At 36.8% G+C, this 23273-nt stretch overlaps 1 protein-coding gene across 7 annotated transcripts in view; it reads left to right on the top strand.

The window, feature by feature from the left end:
* SYT10 (synaptotagmin 10) overlaps positions 1–23273 on the top strand; it is a 66380-nt gene that overhangs the window by 5694 nt on the left and 37413 nt on the right. For 4 of the 7 annotated variants that reach the window (XR_006204780.1, XR_006204781.1, XM_042946242.1 and 1 more), the window contains exon 2: positions 12751–13108. Coding sequence is in view for 5 of the 7 variants with exons in the window: in XM_042946242.1 (XP_042802176.1) it covers positions 12751–13108 (358 nt within the window). In the remaining 2 variants the exon portion in view is untranslated. Of the gene's footprint in view, positions 1–10984; positions 11316–11566; positions 11685–12750; positions 13109–23273 lie in introns of those variants that run through there. The other 3 variants (XM_042946243.1, XM_042946245.1, XM_042946246.1) reach the window with 3 other exon arrangements.

The raw sequence follows: 23273 nt of genomic DNA, 5'->3' as shown, positions 1-23273 counted from the left end.
AACAAATGTTTGTAAAAAATAGGCTCTTACCTATCATTATGCCGTTGGCTATAATTAGTGATGTATTGGAAGGTATTAAGATTTCTCAGTGTGTAATTATGACCCAAATTCCAAAATTTCCTTTTGTTAGATATACTGTCATACAAGCGTAAGACACAACATTCTTTATTTTTCTTACTTGAGTACAAGCATGCATATAATTAAGTGTACATGAGAGTTAATTCATGAATGCTTAGCTAAATATAATTGATTCATTTGAACAGTAAAATCATGTAAAAGATTTTACTGTGTTTGAAATGCACAACTTTGAATGCATATAATTATAAATATAGCTCCTTCTGTATGTCCATAAATAAGCCTATAATGAAAACAGATATTAAATTTCTGGTTAAATTATTTTTGTTACTTTGTCATTAGAAAAATAATACATTAAAATCAATTTTTGCTTTATTTTCCTACCATTTTTTGGGTATGTAAGTTTAGTAGTCAACCATCTATATATGTCATTATTAAAATTCAGTGCTATGATATCAAAGAAAACTAGGCCTCCTAATAGGAAGTGTTATTATTAAAGTTCAATAAATTATGTTGTTTATTTGTAATTTGTACAATACTGATTTTCTCTGTTGGTGGAATATCCAGCACTGGCAAAGTTTAGAAACAGTCCCTGACTGAAGCGATGACTTCTTGTTATTATATAATAGTTTTCTTTTTCCTTATTTTATTTTATTTTATTTTATTTTATTTTATTTTATTTTATTTTTTAATGTTTATTTTTGAGAGAGAGAGAGAGAGAGAGAGAGACAGAGACAGAGACAGAGACAGAGTGCAAATGGGGGAGGGGCAGAGAGGGAGAGGGAGACCCGGTATCTGAAACAGGCCCCAGCCTCTGAGCTGTCAGCACAGAGCCCACCGTGGAGCTCCAACTCGGGACTGGTGAGATCATGACCTAGGCTGAAGTCGGACACTCAACTGACTGAGCCACCCAAGTGCCTCTTTATCATTTTAAATATCCTAAATGACTACTGAAACTGTAAAAGCTGACATCAACATGACTTAGGTAGACTGTCTGAAAATAAAGCTGTATCTATATATCTATATCTATATCTATATCTATATCTATATCTATATCTATATATCTATATATAGATATAGATATATATACACACACACACACAGAAATACTGTATATGTATACATAAAATCATAAAATTGTTCTGTGATGCCTCAGAGCTAGAAGGGTAGAATGATGAAGGTGGGAGGGACTGATACTACCTTTTTTTCATCCGGGTGGATCCTGAAGTGTGTTACGATCTGCTATTTAACATTCTGTTATGGAATAGAGAACATTACAGTCAATTTAAAAAACCTTGTAAATGTCAATGTGTTCATACTGCAGAATTATTTTAATCAAACAATGAGGACTATAGCTTACAGTCTTTATTATTCCCTTAATTCTGTTTCAATAGTCATAGATTTATAGGAATAATGGATAAAACAATATTAAGCTTATTATCATTTCTAATATGTTACAATATGAATTGTTACTATATCTGAGAAGTGGTTTTAACATTATGCTTTTATTCAACAAATATTTATTGAACACTTAGGTAAAAGCCACTGTGCCAGACATAAAATGTACTTGTACTAGGCGGCCTGGGTGGCTCAGTCAGTAAAGTGTCTCATCCTTGATTTCAGCTCAGGTCATGATCTCACGAACCATGATTCCTCCATCAGGGTTTGCACTGGTAGGGCAGAGCCTGTTTGGGTTCCTCTCTCTCTGCCTCTCCCCCGCTGGGTGCATGTGCACACGTGTGCCCTCTCTCTCTCAAAATAAATAAATAAACTTAAAAAAAATAAAATGTACTTGTACCATTAATTAAATGCTGTACATAGTTCAAGTTATTGTAAATGTAGAATTAATAATCACAGATTATAAATTATTTACTCCATTATGAACATGTGTAAAGATTTTTTTATAAGTTAGGATACTTTTATATCATATTGAATACCATATTTGATTGAATCTAAGATGCTATTGATTATAAGATGCACCATTATTTTATATGGTACCAAAAAGAAAAAGAAATGTCACTAAATAAATTATAACTTGATACTTTGTTATCACATAGAGTTTTTATTTCACATTTATGTCGAGACTTCTTTTAAAACAGGCATAAATTGTTGAAATCATATATCACTCTTGTACAAACATAAAAAGTAAAATAAAAGACATAAATGGGTTAAAATAAGTTTAAATTTGACCATGATTCTTCTGAATGGCTTTTTGATTTCAGAATTGGTGACACCATTGTTTTTCCACTCATTATTAGGCTCTGTGCCATCAAGAGTGCTGTCAAGAGTGGTAATGGTGCATTTTTTCCCTTAAAAGAATTCATAAAAGATATAAAGGCCATTTGGTGTTGTGCTCTAAGCTACCTGTACAATTATGTGCAATGTTCGCAATGTTGGCAAACTCACTGACTCACTGCCTTCTCCACCTATCCCCCAAAAGTTTGTCTTGTAAGGTTTAGTGCTAGGCTTTACTGTTTTCTCCACTGTTTTGGGGTTTTTTTTGGTTGTTGTTTTTTTTTAAGCCACTTGGACTCATTCTATGGCTTTTTATATTGATGCCTTTGTTTTGCACATACACAGAGAAAATTATGACATACTTACTTCCTAGCTATTAGTGATTGTAATAAGCCATTGATACTAAAATATATTCAGATTTCAGAAAATGTAAATGTTTTAAAATATGCATATTATAATCAACTCAATATAGTATTAATACAAAGTTTTTATCATTTATTGAAATTCAAGAAAAAGGCAAATCAGTACTGTTAAAATGGAAATTATAAGAAGCATTGTTGCAAGGATAATATGTTGATTGATTATGTATTGGATATATAGATGAAAAAGAGACTGCTAGTTATTTCCAAGTATTCATTTCCCCCCTTTTATTTCACAGTATCAGAATCCTTTATTTTTATTTAGATACATAGCAGCATTAAAATAACTTATTTTTTTTTTAATTTATAAATGACAACTTTTCTCAGCTTTCTTTCTGGTTTGCTGCAGCCACATGACTAAATCTGACCATCAGAATGTTAGTGGCAGTGATGTGTACTACTTCCAGGCTGTGCCCTTAGAATTAAAGGACAGACTCTCACCTTCCCTTTCCCCATGGTATTCTACCACCTAACTGCCTGGAACATGGGCATGGTAGCTTGCCATCTTGGACATTAAGGAGAAGGCAAAAACCTTTGAATAGCAAAGCACAAATATAAAAAAAAAAAAATTAGGACTCTAGACACCTTGAACCTGATGTGTATGCCCTGGCCTGCTTATGCTGGAATAGTTAATTACATGAGAGAGAAATAAACTTCTTCTACCTTGTTTAAGTCACTGTTAGTTTAGCCTCTTGTTATAGAAATCAGAATTATGCCCTATTATAATATTAGAGTTGACCCTTGAACGACACAGGATCCAACTGTGTGGATCTACTTATATGCAGATTTTTTCTAGTACAGTACTCTAAATGTATTTTCTCTTTTTTATAATTTACTTAATAACATTTTATTTTTTCTAACTTTATTATAAGAATACAGTATATAATATAACATATAAAATATATGTTAATCAAGTGTTTATATTATTGGCAAGGCTTCTGGTCAACAGTAGGCTATCAATAGTTTTAGGGGAGTCAAAACTTATATGGCAGTTTTCAACTGGGTGGGACTTGGTGCCTCTAACCCCCTCATTGTTTAAGGGTCAACCACAACATCATCTGAATAGGATAAATAGGTTAACTTCAAAGATAATTCCAAATTTTTATCTTAGAAACAGTTTCCCTCAGCTTTCTTTGAGTAAGAGTTGTTGATTTGGGGCACATGGGTGGCTCAGTCAGTTAAGCATCCGACTTCAGCTCAGGTCATGGTCTCATGGTTCATGGGTTTGAGCCCTGGATTGGGCTCTGTGCTGTGTGGAGCCTGCTTGGGATTCATTCTCTCTCTCTCTCTCTCCTCCCACCCCCACTCTGTTCCTCCTCTACTCATGCTTTCTCTCTCTCTCAAAATAAATTAAAAAAAAAAAAGAGTTGGTGATTTGGGTTTTATTCCCCTTCTTTCTCTATGGAATGATGCCGTAAATATGGTCTATGTTCAGGCAATAATGGGAAGAGACCAAAGAACAAAAGGCTTGAAATATCAATGAACTAAATTATAAGTTTTGATTAATTATAAGAAATCATATTTTTGTACATTTTGAAAATTAAAGAACTAGAACTTTAAACTTAAAAAAAAATGATACAGAAACCACAGATAAGAATATCAATTAACGCAGTGGTGATGGGAATGGAGAGCACACCAATTGGTCTGTGCTTTTCTGTGTGATCATATCCATCTGTGTAGGTAGTAGACAATTAGATCTAACCCTTTTTAAAAGCCTCAGTGAATAGGACCATGCAAATGTTATGGTCTGGTTACATAGACTTTAGCAAAGTTCTGCTTTACACAAGTTTCTGAGGAATTAGCATTTTTTGGCTTACTCTTCTCTCTCTTTTTTTTTTTTTTCCTTTAACATTTATTTATAAGAGACAGAGCATGAGCAGGGGAGGGGCAGAGAGAGAGGGAGACACAGAATTCAAAGCAGGCTCCAGGTTCCAAACTGTCAGCACAGAGCCCGACACGGGGCTCAAACTCACAAACTGTGAGATCATGACCTGAGCCGAAGTCAGACGCTTAACCGACTGAGCCACCCAGGTGCCCCATGGCTTAATCTTCTCTTACTGAGAGTTTTTCAGAACTGGGTCACTTTATTTTGAATTATTAAGACACAATGAAAGAATAAAATCTTTATACCAAAAGTGAGTCAGAGACATCTTGACAGATAAGTAGACAGTGGTAAAGCAATGGTTATGCATATTTATGTAATCAAGCCAGGGTTTGAGCAATTTTAAACCTGATTATCTGGGCACCTAATCTAATATCTGTAAATTTAATTAACTCTTAATCTTCCCAAAATATAATAAGATGAATGTTATATAATGAATTCTTTTTAACTATTCAGAGACATTGAAAATTTGAGATAGGGTCTACTCATCAAGTTTGCCTATTGCAAGGGTAACTTCAAAGGCCCTGCAGAGAAGGCAAGCAAAGCCATTTATATTCATCACCCTGGCCTCCCCATGGTTGACCTTTTTCCTCCAGTGTTCTTTTCTCTACCTAACCTCCCCAGTCCCCAACCACAAGTTCCTATGCCTTCATCTTTCTCACTTGGAAACTCCAGTCCTTTCACCTTTCTACTTCTCTATGAATTCTCTGTCAATAGATATGGCACCATACTTAATGATGCATCATTTCATCATTGCAATCGCTTTCTCCTTTGAAATATATTACATCTTCCAGTGCTGTGAGGAAGGGAGACCTCATTCATGAATAAATTCATCTGCTTCTCTATCCCTACACCAGAGCAATCAACTATTTAGGAGGTTTTAAAACCAGGCAAGCTAGTATCCAATGTCAAAAGAACCCTCAATTCTGAACAGAAATCCTGTGTTTTCCTATTCAATTTTCTCCTGTTCTCTACAATTCCTATTTTCAAACTTCCCCCCACTATATCTACATCATCCAAGCTATTCCCAAATATCCCAAAGTAACTGGCAGTTGACCCCAACTCCTACTTTGGAGAGAAAATACTACTTATAAATAAGAATTCACTTGACTTTCTACCCAAGACCTAAAAACTTCCCTGATTGCAGAACCATCCTCTTTTACTTGTAAAGGAAAAAGTGAGGCAATTCTTTCACCTTTGCTTCGGACCCCATCCATCCATTTTCACCATTTATGGGACTTCATTTAATTATTCATTTGCTTAACTTTCTATGTCTTCTTGTGTGCTGATTCCTTCCCTTAAGTTTTAAAACATGCTTGAGTATTGCACATCCTAATAAAACACCTCCATCACCTCCACATGCTACTCTTTCCTCCTTTCTCTTTCCTCCTTTCCAACATCCAGTTTCCTGAAGGAATGGTCTACTCTCATAGAATCCACTTCCTCACTCCTATTCATTTATTTAACCACATTAATGTACTTAATATAGCCTCTCCTTCACTAATCTCATTGAATTCACTAAAACCTACTTGTTAATGTTAATAGTTACTTATTCTAATTGAACTTACTTTAACGTTTTTATGTTGATTACTTCTTAGGATATTCTCCTCCAGGGATGTCTTGGTAGCTGAGTCAGTTAAGTGTCTGACTCTTGATTTTGGCTCAAGTCAAGATCTGACAGTTTTAAGATGGTGCCCCCAGTCAGGCTCCTTGCTGAGCGTAGAGGCTGCTTAAGATTCTCTGTCCCTTTGTCCCTCCCCCCTTCTTATGCTTTCTCTTGCTCGCCCCTTCTCTCTCAAATATATATATGAAAACACATTGACCTGAGTTTGTTTTTTCATACTTTCTCAGGTTTCTATGCACACAGGCTCTTTGTTCCTTTAAGTTCTTTTTCTTTAAATATTGATATACTCAGGTTTCTATCAAATTTTGTCTTCTCTTTCCTGGATTCAGATTCCACTATTAAAGGAAGTCCTTCAATTTCATCTTTAGTTGCAGTCATGCATTACCAATAACTTCCTCAAAATTTCTACTTGCATGAGCACAAGTACTTCAGACTTAGTATGACCAAAGCTGAAGGCATGGTCTTCCTTGCTTCATCATCCTGTTTGTCTCCCACTAACTCACATTCTTATCCTTCAGTCTTCACACTCCTTAACTGGAACTTTAACTTCCAGTTATCTCCTGAATCTGCTTTTCTCCTCATTTCAGCAGCCCTCATTCAGAACCACTATAATCCTTCAATGAATGACTATTATCATATGTTAACTAGTTTCTCTTCTTCTAGTCTGACCTCCACTCTTATCTTCTCCTTAGCCAGAGTGTTATTTCTGAAATGCATTTCTGACCATTTCAATATCTTTATTTAAAAATGTTTCTGAGGTTATTTATTTTTCTTTGAACTAAGTCCAGACTCATAACATTTTTCATACCATGGTTAAATGTGAGTCACAATCATAAAAAAAATCATTTAAAACATTTTGATGACTTTATAAATTCTCCCAGATTCTTCCTTATTCTTTTGATAGTCAGATACTTTTATTTTGCTAAACAAATTTTGTTGAAAAAATTTATGTCATAAAGACCTAAGTATTAAACAGTTCATTTTGTTTTTAATACCTTTACTGGTTAGCCATAATTACAATAGCAAGCAATGCAAAATATATAAAATACAATAAGCTTATTTTTATAAATTTAGTTTTATTGTTTCAGGATAAAATTCTAATTATCCCAACTTCTTTCACTTTTTGCTGTTGAGAAGAAGGAAATCTCTTTTTCCCTTTGCTGTATGCTTTTGAATGAAAGGAGCTGCAAGATAGGAATCTTGGCCCACCCTCATCTCTGAGAAATGACTTACCAGTTTCCCCCTTCTTTGATGTATGAGCTTCATATCCTCAGGAAACAAATATTCTCTACTCCTCCATGTAGTAAATTTTATGGGGTCCAGTCCTCATGGGGAATACCAGTGGTGGTGCAGCCAGGCTTGTGACTGTATGGTCAAGTCTAATTCAATTCAAGGTGGCAGATTAGCAAATCCACTTTCTGATAGACCTAAGCTGATAGCTGCCTGTATTTTAATTGCTGCCTGTTTGAACATGTGTTTGCCTCTCAGTTGTTTTGAGCACATATGGACAGGAAAATGGAATGTTACTTGTTAGCTTCCTGAAACATTAATATTTACTTAGAAATGCTGGTGTTCATTTTAAACAAATTCACTCCTTTCAGTACCAGTTGTCATCAGATGAGTCTCTCCTCTTGTTACTAATCTGTGAATCACCATTCAGTCCATACTCAATCCATAACTATGCCTCTTTTCTCCTCAGTACTCTTGTTTAAAGAAGAATAAAGAGTTGATAATGACAGCAAACCATCACTGCACTTACTATCCAAATTAACTTTATATACCTTTATATACTTTATATACCTTTATTTAAACCTCACAACATCCTATGAAATAAATATAAATACTTCTATTTTTACGAGACTCTTAAAACCTAAACAACTTGCCCAAAGTCCCTGTGGTGGAGCTGACATTTGAACCCAGATCTAAACTGTGCCAGGGTACAAGCTATATTATATTATCTTCCTGGTAGAAGGATTTCTGCATATTCCTTCTAAATCACTCAGTTTTTAGTCATCTAGCCACCTCAAAATCTACAGCCTTTTAAGTTCTTTTTCAGGTAATTCCCAAAATGTGGATTCAATAGCTCCATAAACATTTTTTGACCATTTGATAAATACCAGACATTACAATAGGTGAATAAATTTGGTTTCTGCTCTGAAGGATCAAGGAATGAGTTTATGTGTAGGATGGGAGCATTTGGAGAAGCAAAATAAGTACAGATGTGCAATCTCTTATCCACAATCACAAAACCTCAAAATCCCGAAAACTGACAATTATTTTGTAAATTGTAGCATTTTGGTATCAACACCCTATCTGAATTGGCATTAAGCTACTTATAATCTTCAGTGATCCCACTCAGTGTGACTAATTCATACATTTCATTTTAGATGTATCAATGTGTTTGGTTACTCAGTGTTATCCCAGATAATGTGTACTATATTGCCTTTCTAATATTCAAAAGAAAATAATTTTTGAAACACATTGTGTCCCAGGAGTTTTGGGTAAGAGAGTGTCAAAAAAGAGGTACTATTTGGATCTGATTGTTGAATACAAATTTGCCAGGAAGCCAAATGGAGGAAGATAAATGCAGTGGAACTACACGCAACAGCCTGAACAAAATCACGAGAGAGTAATGAGTGGTCAGGGGAAGGTGTACAGGTAGGAAAGTGACAGAAGAATAAAGGTGACCAGTTCCCAGGGGTAAAATCACAAAGGTGCTGTGGAATGCCTTACAAAGTTTGGATTTGTCCCAGATGGCTAAGAGGTGATATAGAAGAATGTTAGGCTAAGAGAGGTAAGGTGACCATACATCTCAGTTGCCAGGACATGACTCGGTTTCTTCCTGCTACCCAAGCATTATTGATAACACAATTTTTCACTTTCACAAGTAATTTAGTTTGGGTGAAATAGTTTATGGGCCCCTAAATGGTAGAACCAGATAATGATTTTAGAAAGAAAATTGTCAGTAGTAGGGAAAATGGAATTAGGGTCAGAGATTTCCACAGGACTTTTTCCTAAAATGAGAATAACCTTATGAATGCCAAAACCTAGCATGTAGGAAAAATGGCATAAAAGAATGTCATCACATTTTTGTGGGTGAGTAAAAGTTTTCTAATGCCTATAAGTAAGAAGGGAGGCATTTTCAGTTGTGGACTGAAAACAAACTCCATCCTTTCTTCTACCTCACATTGTCCTGCGGTTTCCTTATATCTTGGCTTTTGGCTCCAGCTGAGTTGAAGAAGTTAACTGAGTTAAAATACCCAGAAAAATATAACATAAATGGAGCTGAAAATACATAAATATTATGAATCCATATTTGTAGTATTTATGCCTCCATTTAAAATAATTAGGAAGCAAGGGGCACCTGGGTGGCTCAGTCGGTTAAGCGTCTGACTGGCTCAGGTCATGATCAGTTCATGGGTTTGGGCTCCACATCATCAGGCTCTGTGCTGACAGCTCAGAGCCCGGACCCTGCTTTGGATTCTGTGTCTCCCTCTCTCTTTCTGCCCTTCCGCCACTTGTGCACATGCACATGTTTTCTCTCTCTCTCTCTCTCAAAATAAACATTAAAAAAAGTAGGAAGTATATTGATGTGTTTTTCTTTTTTTCAAGTTACGGGGCTAATGAACAAATTAATAAGTAAAAGTAAATTACAAAATATAAAATATGATCACACATTCTTCACCAATTGAATATAAATGGGAAATATATTTAATGGTTGCTTTAATAAGCAAGTAGAAAATGAAGGAAAATATTAATATCTATGTATCACAGTATGTCAAATTAATTTTTATCTTATAATTAGGTAGCATTAAAAATTTGGAATTATTTCAATTTCTGAATAGATTTCCATTAGGTACAAATTGGGAGTTTCAACAGAACCATTTTATCTTACTAATCAGGAAAATGTAAATTAAAACAAGGTATCATTTTCCCATCATATCAGTGAAAATTAAAGTATAACAGCTTTTCTCTGAGATTACAGGAACTAGTATACTCTTAGGATGTTTTTGTTATAGACACTCTGGGATTCTTTTGGAAATAGCTAATAAAATTAAATATGTGCATAACCTATGACCTTGCAATTCTATTTCTAGACATTTACCTTAGAGAAACACTCACAAATATGTACAAGAAGAAGGGGCAAAGGTGCTCATTATAGCTATGTGGCAATAGCAAAACACTGGGTATAATCTATCCCATAATATCCATCATGGGGAAGTATTATGGAATGCTATGTGAGATGAAGTTAGACCCCAAGGGGTCATTGAATTAAAAAGTAAAGCAAATTGAAGAAATAAATATGCAGTAAGCCATTTAAGGTTTTTTTAAAAAGTTTTGTATGGGTTTTTAAGAAGTATCTTTATTAGTGCTTGGGCTGGACAGATATACCCCAAACTGGGATCAGTGGTTGCTTCTAGGGAGGGGTAGGAAATCTTGAATTTCCAGTAGTGGTTAAAGGAAATTAGATTTATTCTTTATTAGTTTTTTAGGACTTTCATAGCAAAGTACCACAGACTGGTAGCTTAAACAATAGAAACTTATTTCCTCACAGTTGTGAAGACTTGATGTCTGAGATCAAGGTATCAGGAGGGTTGATTTTTTTTCCGAGGCCTCTCCCCTTGCTTATAGGTGGCCACCTTCTCCCTTTGTTTTCACATGGTCTTTCCTCTGTGAGCACCTTTGTCCTAATCTCCTCTTCTTACAAGGACACCAGTCATACTGGAATAGTGCCTATTCATAATGACCTCATTTTGCCTTTATGACTAATTTAAAGGCCCTATCTCCAAATACAGTCACATTCTGAGGCACTAGGGGGTGAGGATTTCAACATAAGAAAATGGAAAGGATTAAGGGACAGACACAATCCAGCCTATAACATATTCCTAACATTTTTATTTTAAACAAAAGAAATTGGATTCATATTTATATTGAGGCTAAGCAAAGTTGTAAAAGAAAATGACAAGATTATTTACATCTAGACAAATTTCCCTTTACAGGAAATCTTTTTAGTTTTTAAGGGTGCTGTAACACCAGATTGCCAACATTGGTTATCCTAGGAAGGTGAAAATGGAAGTAGGTAGGGGGATATCCTTAACTTTTTAAAAAACAGACTTGACTGTTTAGAGCAGCTTTAGATTTACATAAAAATTGGGAAGATAGTACAGAGTTCCCATATACCCCACACCCAGTTTATCCTGTTATTAATATTTTACATTAATATGGGTTATTTGTTGTAATTAATGAAGCAGTATTGATACACTGTTACTTAAAGTCCATACTTTATTCACATTTCCTTAGTTTTTACCTAATATCCTTTTCCTATCTCAGGACTCCCATCTAGGATACCACATTACATTTGGTTGTCATTGTCTCCATAATCTCCTCTTGGCTATGATAGTTTTTCAGACTTTTTATTTGACAACCTTGGCAGTGTTGAAGAGTGCTGGTAAGATATTTTGTAGAATGCCCTCCTACTGGAATTTGTCTTATAGATTTCTAATGATTAGTCTTGGGTTATGGGTTTGGGAAAGAAGACCACAAAGGTAGAGTGCCATTTTCATCACATCATATTAAGGGTGTGTACTATCAACATGATTCATTATTGCCAACAGTCACCTTGATCACCTGGTGAGGTCTCTCCAACTATAGTTACCCTTTTTTGCCCCTTTCCATACTGTCTTCTCTGGAAGGAAGTCACTATGTGCAGTATGTGCACTATGTCCACACTTGAGGAGTGAGAGCTGTGGTCCACCTTCTTTAGAACAGAGTATCTATGTATATTGCTTGGAATTCTTCTGCACAGGAGATTTGTTTCTTTTCTCTCATTCATTTATTTACTCAATCTTACTAACTTTTTTTTTTACTATATTTCTTTGGATCATTTTACATAATGAGCATATATTAATTTTGTGGTTATTTTGAAATAAGGATATTTTAGAGATACTTACATCATTAATTTGGGACGTTAGAAAGTAGGAACATGCAAGGTTATCAGAAAGGACCTAGGGAGGTTAAAAATATAACTACCAGTGTACCTCTTCTCTGTTAGTAACGTATTATTCTTATTTAGACTATAGAAAGTGGTTTATACAAATATTTGATACGATTCCCTGCTTAGAAAGTGAGAAGTTTACATCTTTAGATAAAAGATGAAACAAACAGAAGCCTTCTTATTGTGTGCATTTTCTGAGTTTCTTAAGTTTCATAACTTCATGGCAGGTTATAAGTTGCCACCTTTCATTTTGCAAACTCTTGGACCCCTTGTACTGTTCTTTGAAATAATGTGCATATATCATGCCTTTTCTATACACAATTGGGATTCTTCATATATCTCCTTTGAGAATTTCCAGGCTTAATTATTAATCTTTCCTCCCTAACTTAAAAGTAAATTTTGAAACTCTAAAAAAGAAATCTGTTGATAATAACCATAATGTAAATTATCTCACTGTTTCTGCTCTTTTATGTACACTATCAGTGGATTAATATTTCTTTACATTGTGATTTTTTTCCAGATATTTCGGTCAGCTTGTTAGCGGTGGTTGTCAGCTTCTGTGGCCTGGCCTTGTTGGTTGTCTCACTTTTTGTCTTCTGGAAGTTGTGCTGGCCTTGTTGGAAAAGCAAACCTGTGACTTCCAACGTCAGTACCCTTCCACAGAGCATTTCAAGTGCTCCTACTGAAGTCTTTGAGGCCGAAGAGAAAAAAGAAGTTAAAGAAAATGAAAAGCCAGCTCTAAAAGCTGTTGAGCCTGCTATAAAAATCAGCCACACTTCCCCTGATATCCCAGCAGAAGTCCAAAATGCTTTAAAAGAACATTTAATTAAACATGCACGTGTGCAAAGACAAATTACTGAACCTACATCCTCATCCCGGTAAGAAAAGATCAAATATATAAAACTGTGCGTGCGTGTATGTGTGTGCTTGTGTGTGTGTGTGTGTGTGTGTGTGTGTGTGTGTGTGACTTTGTAAGGGGAGAAAAATGGAGATGAGAAAGGAGAAAAGAAAAACAGGAGAAATGAGAATGACATAAGAAACAGAGCATTGAATAAAGAGGAAAAGGGCAGGACAGTTAAGCATCCAACTCTTGATTTCAACTCAGGTCATAATCTCGTGGTTCATGAGTTCGAGGCCTACATCAGGCTCTGAGCCGACAACATGGAGCTTGCTTGGGATTCTCTGTCTCTCTCTCTCTCTCTCTCTCTCTCTCTCTGCCCCTCCTCTTCTCATGCTAGCTCTCTGGCTGTCTCTGGCTCTCAAAAATAAATAAATAGGGGCACCTGGGTGGTTCAGTCGGGTAAGGTCCAACTTGATTTCTGCTCAGGTAATGATCCCACAGTTCTTGAGATCAAGCCCTGAGTCGGGCTTCATGCTGACAGCACAGAGTCTGCTTGAGATTCTCTCCCTTCCTCTCTGCCTCTCCCCCATTCACTCATGCACACATGTTGTCTCTTTCAAAATGAAGAAGCATTACAAAATTAAATAAATAAACCTTAAAAAAAAAAGAGGAAAAGGGTAGGACAGAGGAAGTAAGGATGAGGGAAACTGAGGACAAAGGAGCCAGACAGGGAGCAGTACCATGAAGGGGTTTTAGTAGAATTTAAGGTCTCAGTAAGATAACATAACTACTGACTATTATTTGTTAACTCTTTCCCTTGAAAGATCATTGCTTGATAGTTGCTACTTGCAGTCTCAGTGTAGTTTAAGTCAACCAATAAATATCAAGAAAACAGCTACTTGCAATGTCTGTCATGAAATCATCTGGAAGTTCACAATCAAAATTGAGTAACAGAGATTAATATTGAGTCTCCAGTTGTTTAGTAACTGCATTGTCCCCATGGAACCACTGGAAAATGCTATTTGAACACATATAGGCCAAGCCATATTGGGCAGAGTGTGGTAAATGCCACAGGAGTTTTGGTGAATATCCTGAGCACACTAAAGAGTGTATACAAAAGGAGGGAAATGAGAGCCTCTTCATGGAGATATATTTTAACTCTGCTTGGAAAAATTAGTAAAAGATTGCTTGAATGAAAATAATTTGCTATAATGTATTTCAAATTGTGTTAACTGTAAAGGAAACATAGATTCTTTTTTTTTTAATTTTTTAATGTTTATTTAAAGAGACAGAGCATGAACAGGGAGGGGCAGAGAGAGAAGGAGACACAGAATCCCAAACGGGCTCCAGGCTCTGAGCTGTCAGCACAGAGCCCAACGCGGGGCTCGAACCCGGGAACTGCGAGATCATGACCTGAGCCAAAGTCAGATGCCCAACCAACTGAGCCACCCAGGCGTCCCAAGGAAAAACACATTCTTGTGAAGAGTCATTTTTTTTCTATTAAGGATGGTCTTCAGTCCTTAAAATGAATGACAAAGTAGTGGTACTGGTTTTTCTCTGCTTCTCAGAAGTAACAACTAGTTTTACCCGAGGGCAGAGGAAAATCAGTGGTTTGGAAAGGCAAGTATGGTTTCCTGCTAAGTAACTGACTTCCTAATCTTCCCTTTCTACCTCTCTAAATCTAAGTAACATCTACGCTTTCTGACATGACATACTTTTGTAGGTTTAAAAATCTGTGAAATTGAAACACTGTGCATGGATCATGTTTGCCACTAGGATTGAAAGAATATTCAGTATATCTTTTGTGAAATAGAAAAGAATTGTATCAGAGGGGCCTGGGTGGCTCCGTCGATTAAGTGTCTGACTTTGGCTCAGGTCATGATCTCACACTCCGTGGGTCTGAGCCCTGCATCGGGCTCTATGCTTACAGCTCAGACCCTGGAGCCTGCTTCGGATTCTGTGTCTCCCTCGCTCTCTGCCCTTCCCCTGCTCGTGCTCTGTCTCTCTCTGTCTCAAAAATAAAAACATTAAAAAAATTTTTTTAAAAAGAAAAGAAGAGAATTGTATCAATAAATAAATCCACCTCTTTCTGAAATACATTCCAGACAAACAAGTAAGAAAAACTGTTACTTTGGGGATAAGGAACTTTGGAATAAGGAGGATGGATGGAGGTGTCTTTTCCACGTTATGCTTTTCTGTGCTCTTTAAAATTTATAACCAATGTATGTCTCATAGTTAGTTTTTCTGAGCAGTGGCATTTAGGGTCATTTTTAATTTTTATGATTTCTATGTAATATGAATATATGTTAACTTAAACTTATCTATTATGGTTATTTAACTGAAATAATTATCCCCTATGCCACTTTTAAAAACATTTATAAGAGGGGCACCTGGGTGGCTCAGTGAGTTAAGCATCCGACTTTGGCTCAGGTCATAATCTCATGGTTTGTGAATTCAAGCCCCACATCAGGCTCTGTGCTGACAGCTCGGAGCCTGGTACCTGCTTCAGATTCTATGTCTCCCCCTCTCTCTGCCCCTCCCATGCTCATGCTCTGTCTGTATCTCTCAATAATAAATAAATGTTAAGAAAAATTAAAAATAAAAAAATATTTTTAAGAAAAACTGCTTTAAAACTATCTGATTACTTGATTATCACTACTCTCATCACTGGCAACGGTGGCCAAATACAGTATTTAGTAAAGCCTTAAAGACACTCAGAAGTTTTAGAGTAAAAATGTTCAATTAATTTACAAAACATTTTTATTTATTTTTTATAAAACATATTTTAAATATTGACAGCAGTATGTACATCAATCAGCTTAGCACTCAGAATCATTAAGCTCTTTTAGTTGATAAGTGCACTTTGTCCCCCAATCTTAAAAAAACATAAAGATTAAATTACACATACATTGTATTTTCTAAGAGAAAAAGTAGAATACAAATTCATAGTTTTGCTAGAACTTTGATATTTCATCTACCTCTTTGAATTTCCTTGTTTATATGAGTGGCTGGGGAAGGAAGAAAGATTTATTTTTGAGCACTTGCAATTTGGTCACTATGCCAGGCACCCTTCCTGCTAATCCTGCCGACCTGCATGAAGTAAGTGTTATTAATTATTCCCATTACTTGTGAGTTAACTCAAGGCCCAGGGAAATTTATAATTTTGCCTAAAGTCATGCAGCTGGTGAAAGTTAGAATTCAAATTTATCCAGATTGATGGTTTCACATTTTAAGCATTAAAGCCAAGGGGATATATAGTTTTTTACAATCAAAGATGTTGGTTACAGTCTGCTGAGGACAGAGAGTTTGGGGGTTGAAGAATGAGGGCATCTTCCTTCTCATTCTACTCAGAAATCTAAGATTGTACGTGGTTATTGTGAATGACTAGAGTCACGATTTTAATCTCTTTGGCCTTGAGATGAATTCCTTGCATAAAACTTGATTATACTTAGTTCTCAAAACCCCTCATCTACATTAATTCCTTCATCATACTAGAAATTACCTTTATATGGAAGGAGGAGGAAATTGCTGAGTTCATTATGCAGCCCACTTGGACACAGATTGAGGGCACATTATCATAAATCTGATTATTCTGCTCAAATCTTAACTTTTCACTGAAATGTAGCAAACTCAAACCACACACATACACACACATGCACATGCACACAATGAATTGGTTTTGTCACATTATTAGGCTATGCCAGTTCCAGTCTGCCATTGGGACTCCCTTTTACTCGGCTCAGACAGTAGCTGACAAACATCTTACCCTTTCAAGTCTTATTTGTCTCTATATCTTAATAACATTTTGATTGGTTCAGAAATTAACAGCATTGCTGGAAACTGGAACATTTTCCAAGTTCTTATCTTCCTTTTCAAGTGCCTAGACACTTGGCCACATCAGCTTGCCAGCAGCCAAATGACTCAGGAGGCATCTCTGTATTTCTCAGTTATTAACATTATTCTAGCATGTATCTTGATTGATTGTTCATTCATTCAATAGTCTCATTCAGTAGATATTTACTAATGGGTATCATCAGTGTCTTATACACACCCTGTCCACTCTGCAAACTTAAGGGAGCAGGAAAAAAATTTACAACATAATGCAAAGATAAGACATGCAAGACCAACTTCAGTATCAGGAATTACAAGTATAGACTGTGGTGGAGAATGTAGAATTCTGAGAACAGAAAAATTATTCCTAGTATGAGGCTTGGAAAAGGGCCAATAGGCAAAGGCTAAAGGAAATGAAGAATTCACATAAATGGCAATTGGGAGAAAGTTTGCATCCCAGATGGAAACGTTTTATGTGAAAAGACCTAGAATAGGAAATGTTGCCATGAAAGTGGAATTTACTTGATCAGAAAACAGAGTTCAGTGGAGGAGTAAAATAGAAGAGAAAGTTGGCTGGACTCAAACTGTATAAGGAGGCCTTGAAACCATGGGCAGGATACTCAAGGTCTGCCCTGTCAAAAATATTTGCAGCAGAAGAGTCCCTTGGATAAAGAGCTGTGTTCTAGGAAAATTAATTTGGCAACAGCTTATAGGACAGACTAAAGAAAAAGACATCTATTTGGAAACTAATATAGTAGTTCAGGCATGATAAAAATCAAGAAATAGCAAACAATAACCGAAAGACAAAAACCTGAAGGAAGTTGTAAAGGAAGAATCTAAGATCCCTTATAAAAAACACTGTGACATTTTAGTCATTATGAGTGTAGCCTATACCTTTTAAAAGCCTGCCATTCAGGGGCGCCTAGGTGGTTCAATCGGTTGAGCGTCCGACTTTGGCTCAGGTCATGATCTTGCCATTCGTGGGTTTGAGCCCCATATCAGGCTCTGTGCTGACTGCTTGCTCAGAGCCTGGAGACTGCTTCAGATTCTGTGTCTCCCTCTCTCTCTGCCCCTCCCCCACTCGCACTCTGTCTCTCTCTCTCTCTCTCTCTGTGTCTCAAAAATAAATAAACATTTAAAAAATAAATAAATAAATAAAAGCCTGCCATTCAAACAATTACAATTTGATGATACCAAGCTACCATTCAAGCATTATGGTTCCATATTCCCCCACACATAGAGCTCTATGCTGCTTTCTTAGGCAGAAAATGCCAAATTCACTTGTGTATTGCTCTTGACACCTAGACAAAGTACTGTAGGAACTCAGGTTATATTTGTTGGTCTAAAAAAAAAATCATTAAATGAATTTGATGACCTCATCCTATTGATCCAAATGGATACTTCATGATTGTCCACCAGAGGAGTGCTTGATCTTTTGACTGTCCCCACCTCTCTGCATCTGCATTTTGGCTTTTGTGCTTCCTTCATCTGGGATGGTGACCTCTTTTTTATCTACTGTAAGATGTTTAAGGAAAATGCATCTCAGAGTCTACCTTCTCTGCCCAATTATGAGCTATTACCCTTTATCATTTGAAGCCATAGTTACAATCTAGCAATTATCTATTGTCCTAATATTTAGCTCTAGCTATTTGCCAAACTCGATGCTAAGTTCTCAGGAGAACAAGGCTGTGTAGCCTACTTTTATGCGCTCCTAATTTCTATCACTGTGTAGATAGAGAATAAGTGTCAAGTGATGCTTCTGATTGGGGTCGTCTCCACTTCTCTGTGCTCTTTTAACAACAGCATCAGGTGGTGAGATAAACTGCCCATATTAGAAAGAAGTTAATGATGGTATACTCCCAGGGATGAGTTTGAGGGCCAATTTTCTGTGCATTCATTAATGGTATAGAGAAGAGGTGAATAGTAAGTGGAAAGTAATTTGTTGAGGATGAGGAATTATATAGGTTAGCCACTGTTAGGATTCTAAATACCTACTGAAAAATAATTGGGAAACCTAATGGCAGAGCCAACTGAACATTAACAAAAGCAGGAAAATGTGCATAGGAAGAAATTGTCTTATATGTGTTCATGGACTTACAATCAGCTATGTATGGTTGCTTACAAAAGTAATTTTTAAAATCATTATATAAGAGAAATGAAAGAATTATATAAAAATACATAAAACTGGATTGTATAGTTTTCTTTAAGAGATTTTTTTTTTTTCAATTAAATTCCTCCTAAAAGCAGAAATTGCAATTATCCATTCCAGGGCACTGTAAGTAATAGAAAGCAAGATGTTATACAAAGGGAGAGTATAAAAGATATAAACCTAGCTAGGATGTCAAGAAGCAGTATTTACCCAAAACTGAGAGAACTGAGAACTATCTCTTTGAAATAAAATTTCATGAAACATGCTGTACATGAAACCATTTCATGGTTTAACCATTTAACCATGAAATGGTTAAATAACCCTTTTCATGAAACATGTATTTGATAAATACACTAACTTCTTTTCTGAAGTGGGATGGCTCTTTGAACCAAGGTCAAAGACAAAACCTTATAAAATAAATTCAAACTTGGAGAGTTTGTTTTCTGGCACTGACAAATACCATCTCCTCTTTATAAGCACTAATTATGAATCGATTGGACTCTTCTTTATAATACAGAATATTCTTGGGAAGTTTGATTTCATGAGTCACAGGAATATTAGGGTAAATTGTTTTAAAATTTTTTTAACGTTTATTTATTATTGAGAGACAGAGACAGAGCATGAGCAGGGGAGGGGAAGAGAGGGGAGGAGACACAGAATCCAAAGCAGGCTCCAGGCTCCGAGCTGTCAACACAGAGCCTGACGCAGGACTCGAACTCACAAACTGCGAGATCATGACCTGAGCCGAAGTCGGATGCTTAACTGACTGAGCCACCCAGGCGCCCCTAGGGTAAATTGTTTTAATACAAACTCCAATTAACATTTCCTGAGTCTCAGCATATGTTATTATGAAATTCATGAAAAGGTGAATAATACTTAGTCTCTGCTGTTATGAAGACTACAGTCTAGCACACGGGTTGAGGAATGGAAGACAGATGTCGAAACATAATTTCAATACACTGTTTGCAGACGTCAGGAAGAGCATAACAGACTGAGAAATGGAGACTTGTAAAGCAGGCGAAAAGCCAAGAGGTATAACTTGGAAGCCAAGTGAACAGAGTATGTAAATAACCAGGAATGATTAATTGTTAAGTGACCCTAATAAGGTCAGTTGGGATGAAGACCGTGAATTGCCCTGGGAGCTTAGCAAAGTGGGGAAGACATTGTTCACATTTCTAAGAGTGGTTATGGTGGAGTTGGGCATATGTAAAGCTAATTAGAATATGTTTAAATAGAAGGAAATCAATTAGACAGTAAACAGACTGTCCTCAACTCTTTCAAGGAGTTTTGCTACAAATGTGACAGAGAAACAGTGTAGTACAGAGAGAGGAAGTGGTGTAAAGAAGTTTCCTTTAAGTTGGGAGAAACAATAGTGTGCTTTTATACTGATAGGCAGTGATTCAACAGAGAGGGAGGATTAATGCATTAAGCAGAGGGAATAGTCTTCAAGGTAACATGAGAAAAAATGGGATTTAGTATATAAGTGGAGGGACTGGCTTCAAGGCAAAACATACAGGTACAAATGCTGATAAGAGGGTTGATGATAGTGGGAGTCTGCGGAAGGTTTCTGCTCTTTGCTTCAATTTTTTCTGAGTGCAATGGAAAGTTTGGTCCTTAATGTAGACTAAGAATGAAGAAGGTGGTGATGGAGGTTTGTAGAAAAATGAGAAGGTATGAAATAGTCGTCTTGTGAATCCAGGAGGTTGAGAGGGAGAAGGGATTGCTATGCTACATTAGAGTTTGCATGAGGAATGTGGTCACAAATTTAAAGTGGAGCAGTGAGGGGCACCTGGGTGGCTCAGGTGGTTAAGCATCCAACTCTTGATCTCTCGTGAGATCAAACCCCATGACAGGCTCCATGCTGATAGCATGGAGCCTGTTGGGGATTCTCTCTTCCCCTCGCTCTCTGCCCCTCCTCCACTCAAGTGCATGCATTCACACACGTGTGCTCTCTCTCTCTCTCTAAATAAAAAATAAAGTAGACCAGTGAGAGTTGTTTTATGTATTTCTCCAATTGCATTCACTTGCACTTGTGCAGGTGTAGAAATGATGGAGACTTGAATTCAACCAGAGCCACAGTTTTGTCCTGCTACTAAGAAGGTAGGGAGCAACAGGGAATAGGGGATGTGTTAATGAGAGTGACTACTGATTAGCCATGAAATTAAAACTGGGTAAAGAGAGGGAAATGACATCAGGGAAGTAGGGATTATGAAATGGTGGTATAGACAATGGATTGGAGGTTCTGGTGAATTGGAAAGGTTGTCTGAGTTGGAGTGTAAGAGGGTCTGAGCTAGAAGGATAATGGGTGTTGATCAGAGAGAGGCATGCGTGACACTGGGATTCTGGAGAGTTTGCAGCTAATGATGACAAAATCTATGTACATGGTAGTAGCTTGAGTAAGTAAAGAGCATCATGGTAGAAGGGGAGTTCAGGGAACCTAGAGGCCACAAGGTGGGAAGAGACATGTGCATTGCTAGCAGTTAGAACAAAAACATTGTCAAAGGCAGTATTTTAGTGGAGCAGGAAATGAAATAATGACGACTTAAATGAGAGTGATGTAGTAATCAACAGACTACTAACAATAAGTAGTAATGGGGATATGACTTGCTGACTTGAGCACCAGCACTGGGAGAGGTGGATGAAGGGAGAATGGTGTCAAAGAGGTAGTGGAGAACAAGAGGAATATACGACTGCCTGGCCTCCAGGCCAGTGGAACAGGATTGCAGGGAAAACATCAGCCACCACATGAGAGGGGCACACAGGAAACATGTCCTTGGAGAAAAGTCATGTTTCTACTGAGCAATAATGTGAGAACATTCAAAGAAGAGATTAAGGATATAGAGGATTTTGCTGATGTCCAATTTTTATTTATTTACTTAAGTTTTATTCATTTATTTTGAGAGACAGTATGTGAGCAGGGGAGGGGCAGAGAGAGCGGGGGACAGAGGGAATCCCAAGCAGGCTCCACACTGTCAGTGCAGAGCCCAACGCAGGGCTCGAAGTCACAAACCACAAGATCATGACCTGACGCGAAATCAAAACTTGGATGCTGGTGGACTGAGCCACCCAGGCTCCCTTCCAATTTTTATTTTAAAAATTCATTGTGACATATTATACAACTTAGTCTGCCTTGGTATATGTGGTGCTCTGCCTGTTATTTTTGTGCCTGTATTGAGTGAATCCTTGTTTCGAATTGAATAGAATAGGAAACAAATAAAGATGAAAACTTACTTTACCAGAAACTTGATTTAGTCTTACTTTTCAAGACTTCTTAACTATGAAATGGGGCTATAACCTTTAATATATGCTGACAGTCTCTGATACAAACTTTGATACCAACAAAAAACAAGGAAAGATGAATTCCATATAAACATATTAAAATAAATCAATAAAGTGCTGCTAAATATATTTTTGTTGTTCCTCTCTGATTTCTCAAGCAATATCTAAGGTAAACTGAACAGATGGTAAAGGCACTACAGTTAAGAGTAGGAGGATAAAGGTTTCCCACTTAAGGAGAAGAGAACTGGTAGATGCTGAGAAGTGAGTTAATCAGAGAGTCTGTGTTGTCCAGGGCAGTGGCTGCAGGACATACTCCCACAGGAATGACTTTGTGCCATCTGTGCACCCCCAAACAGCAACCCTAGACTTGAGATTATCAGAACCAGAGAGTTCAGTATGGCATTTGCACCTTAGCTCCTTGTATCCTGAATTGTAATGATACTATCAGATGAAAAATTACAGTTTTCAGTCATCTAATATCTCACTGGGTCTTCACAATGTGAAAGGACTCTTTTATAGGTAAGGAGCGGAAAGCCCAAACAAGTTAAGTGACTTGCCCAAAGTTGCTCTTATTTTATAGGGAAGCTGGGAGCAAACTGTCTGATTCTAGTCCAGCACTTTGCCTACCTCATCTCAGTGTTAGGATCTTCAAGCACTTTCTTCTGGGTAGTAGGGAAAAGTTGGCTTGGTTTCCAGTGAAATTCCAGGACTCTACCCACACGTCAACCAGAGCAGTGCTATCTTTACATATTCAACTTCTGTCTTCTGATTTCGTTGAAGGAAGGGATCTGTTGGTAATAAATATTTGAAAATCACCATGGTAATGCATGCTATTCCTATGGCATTAAGTTAAGTTTGATCTATCTAGCTGCTGTCAGATATTCTAGGCAAGGTAGGGAAAGTTTTTCCTTCTCTATTGGAGAAATAGTTGGGTGGTGCCATC

Source organism: Panthera leo, chromosome B4 (genome assembly GCF_018350215.1).
Source record: "Panthera leo isolate Ple1 chromosome B4, P.leo_Ple1_pat1.1, whole genome shotgun sequence".
NCBI lineage: Eukaryota > Metazoa > Chordata > Mammalia > Carnivora > Felidae > Panthera > Panthera leo.
The sequence above is the reverse complement of the archived record's forward strand: the minus strand, read 5'-3'. Positions and strand labels throughout refer to the sequence as shown.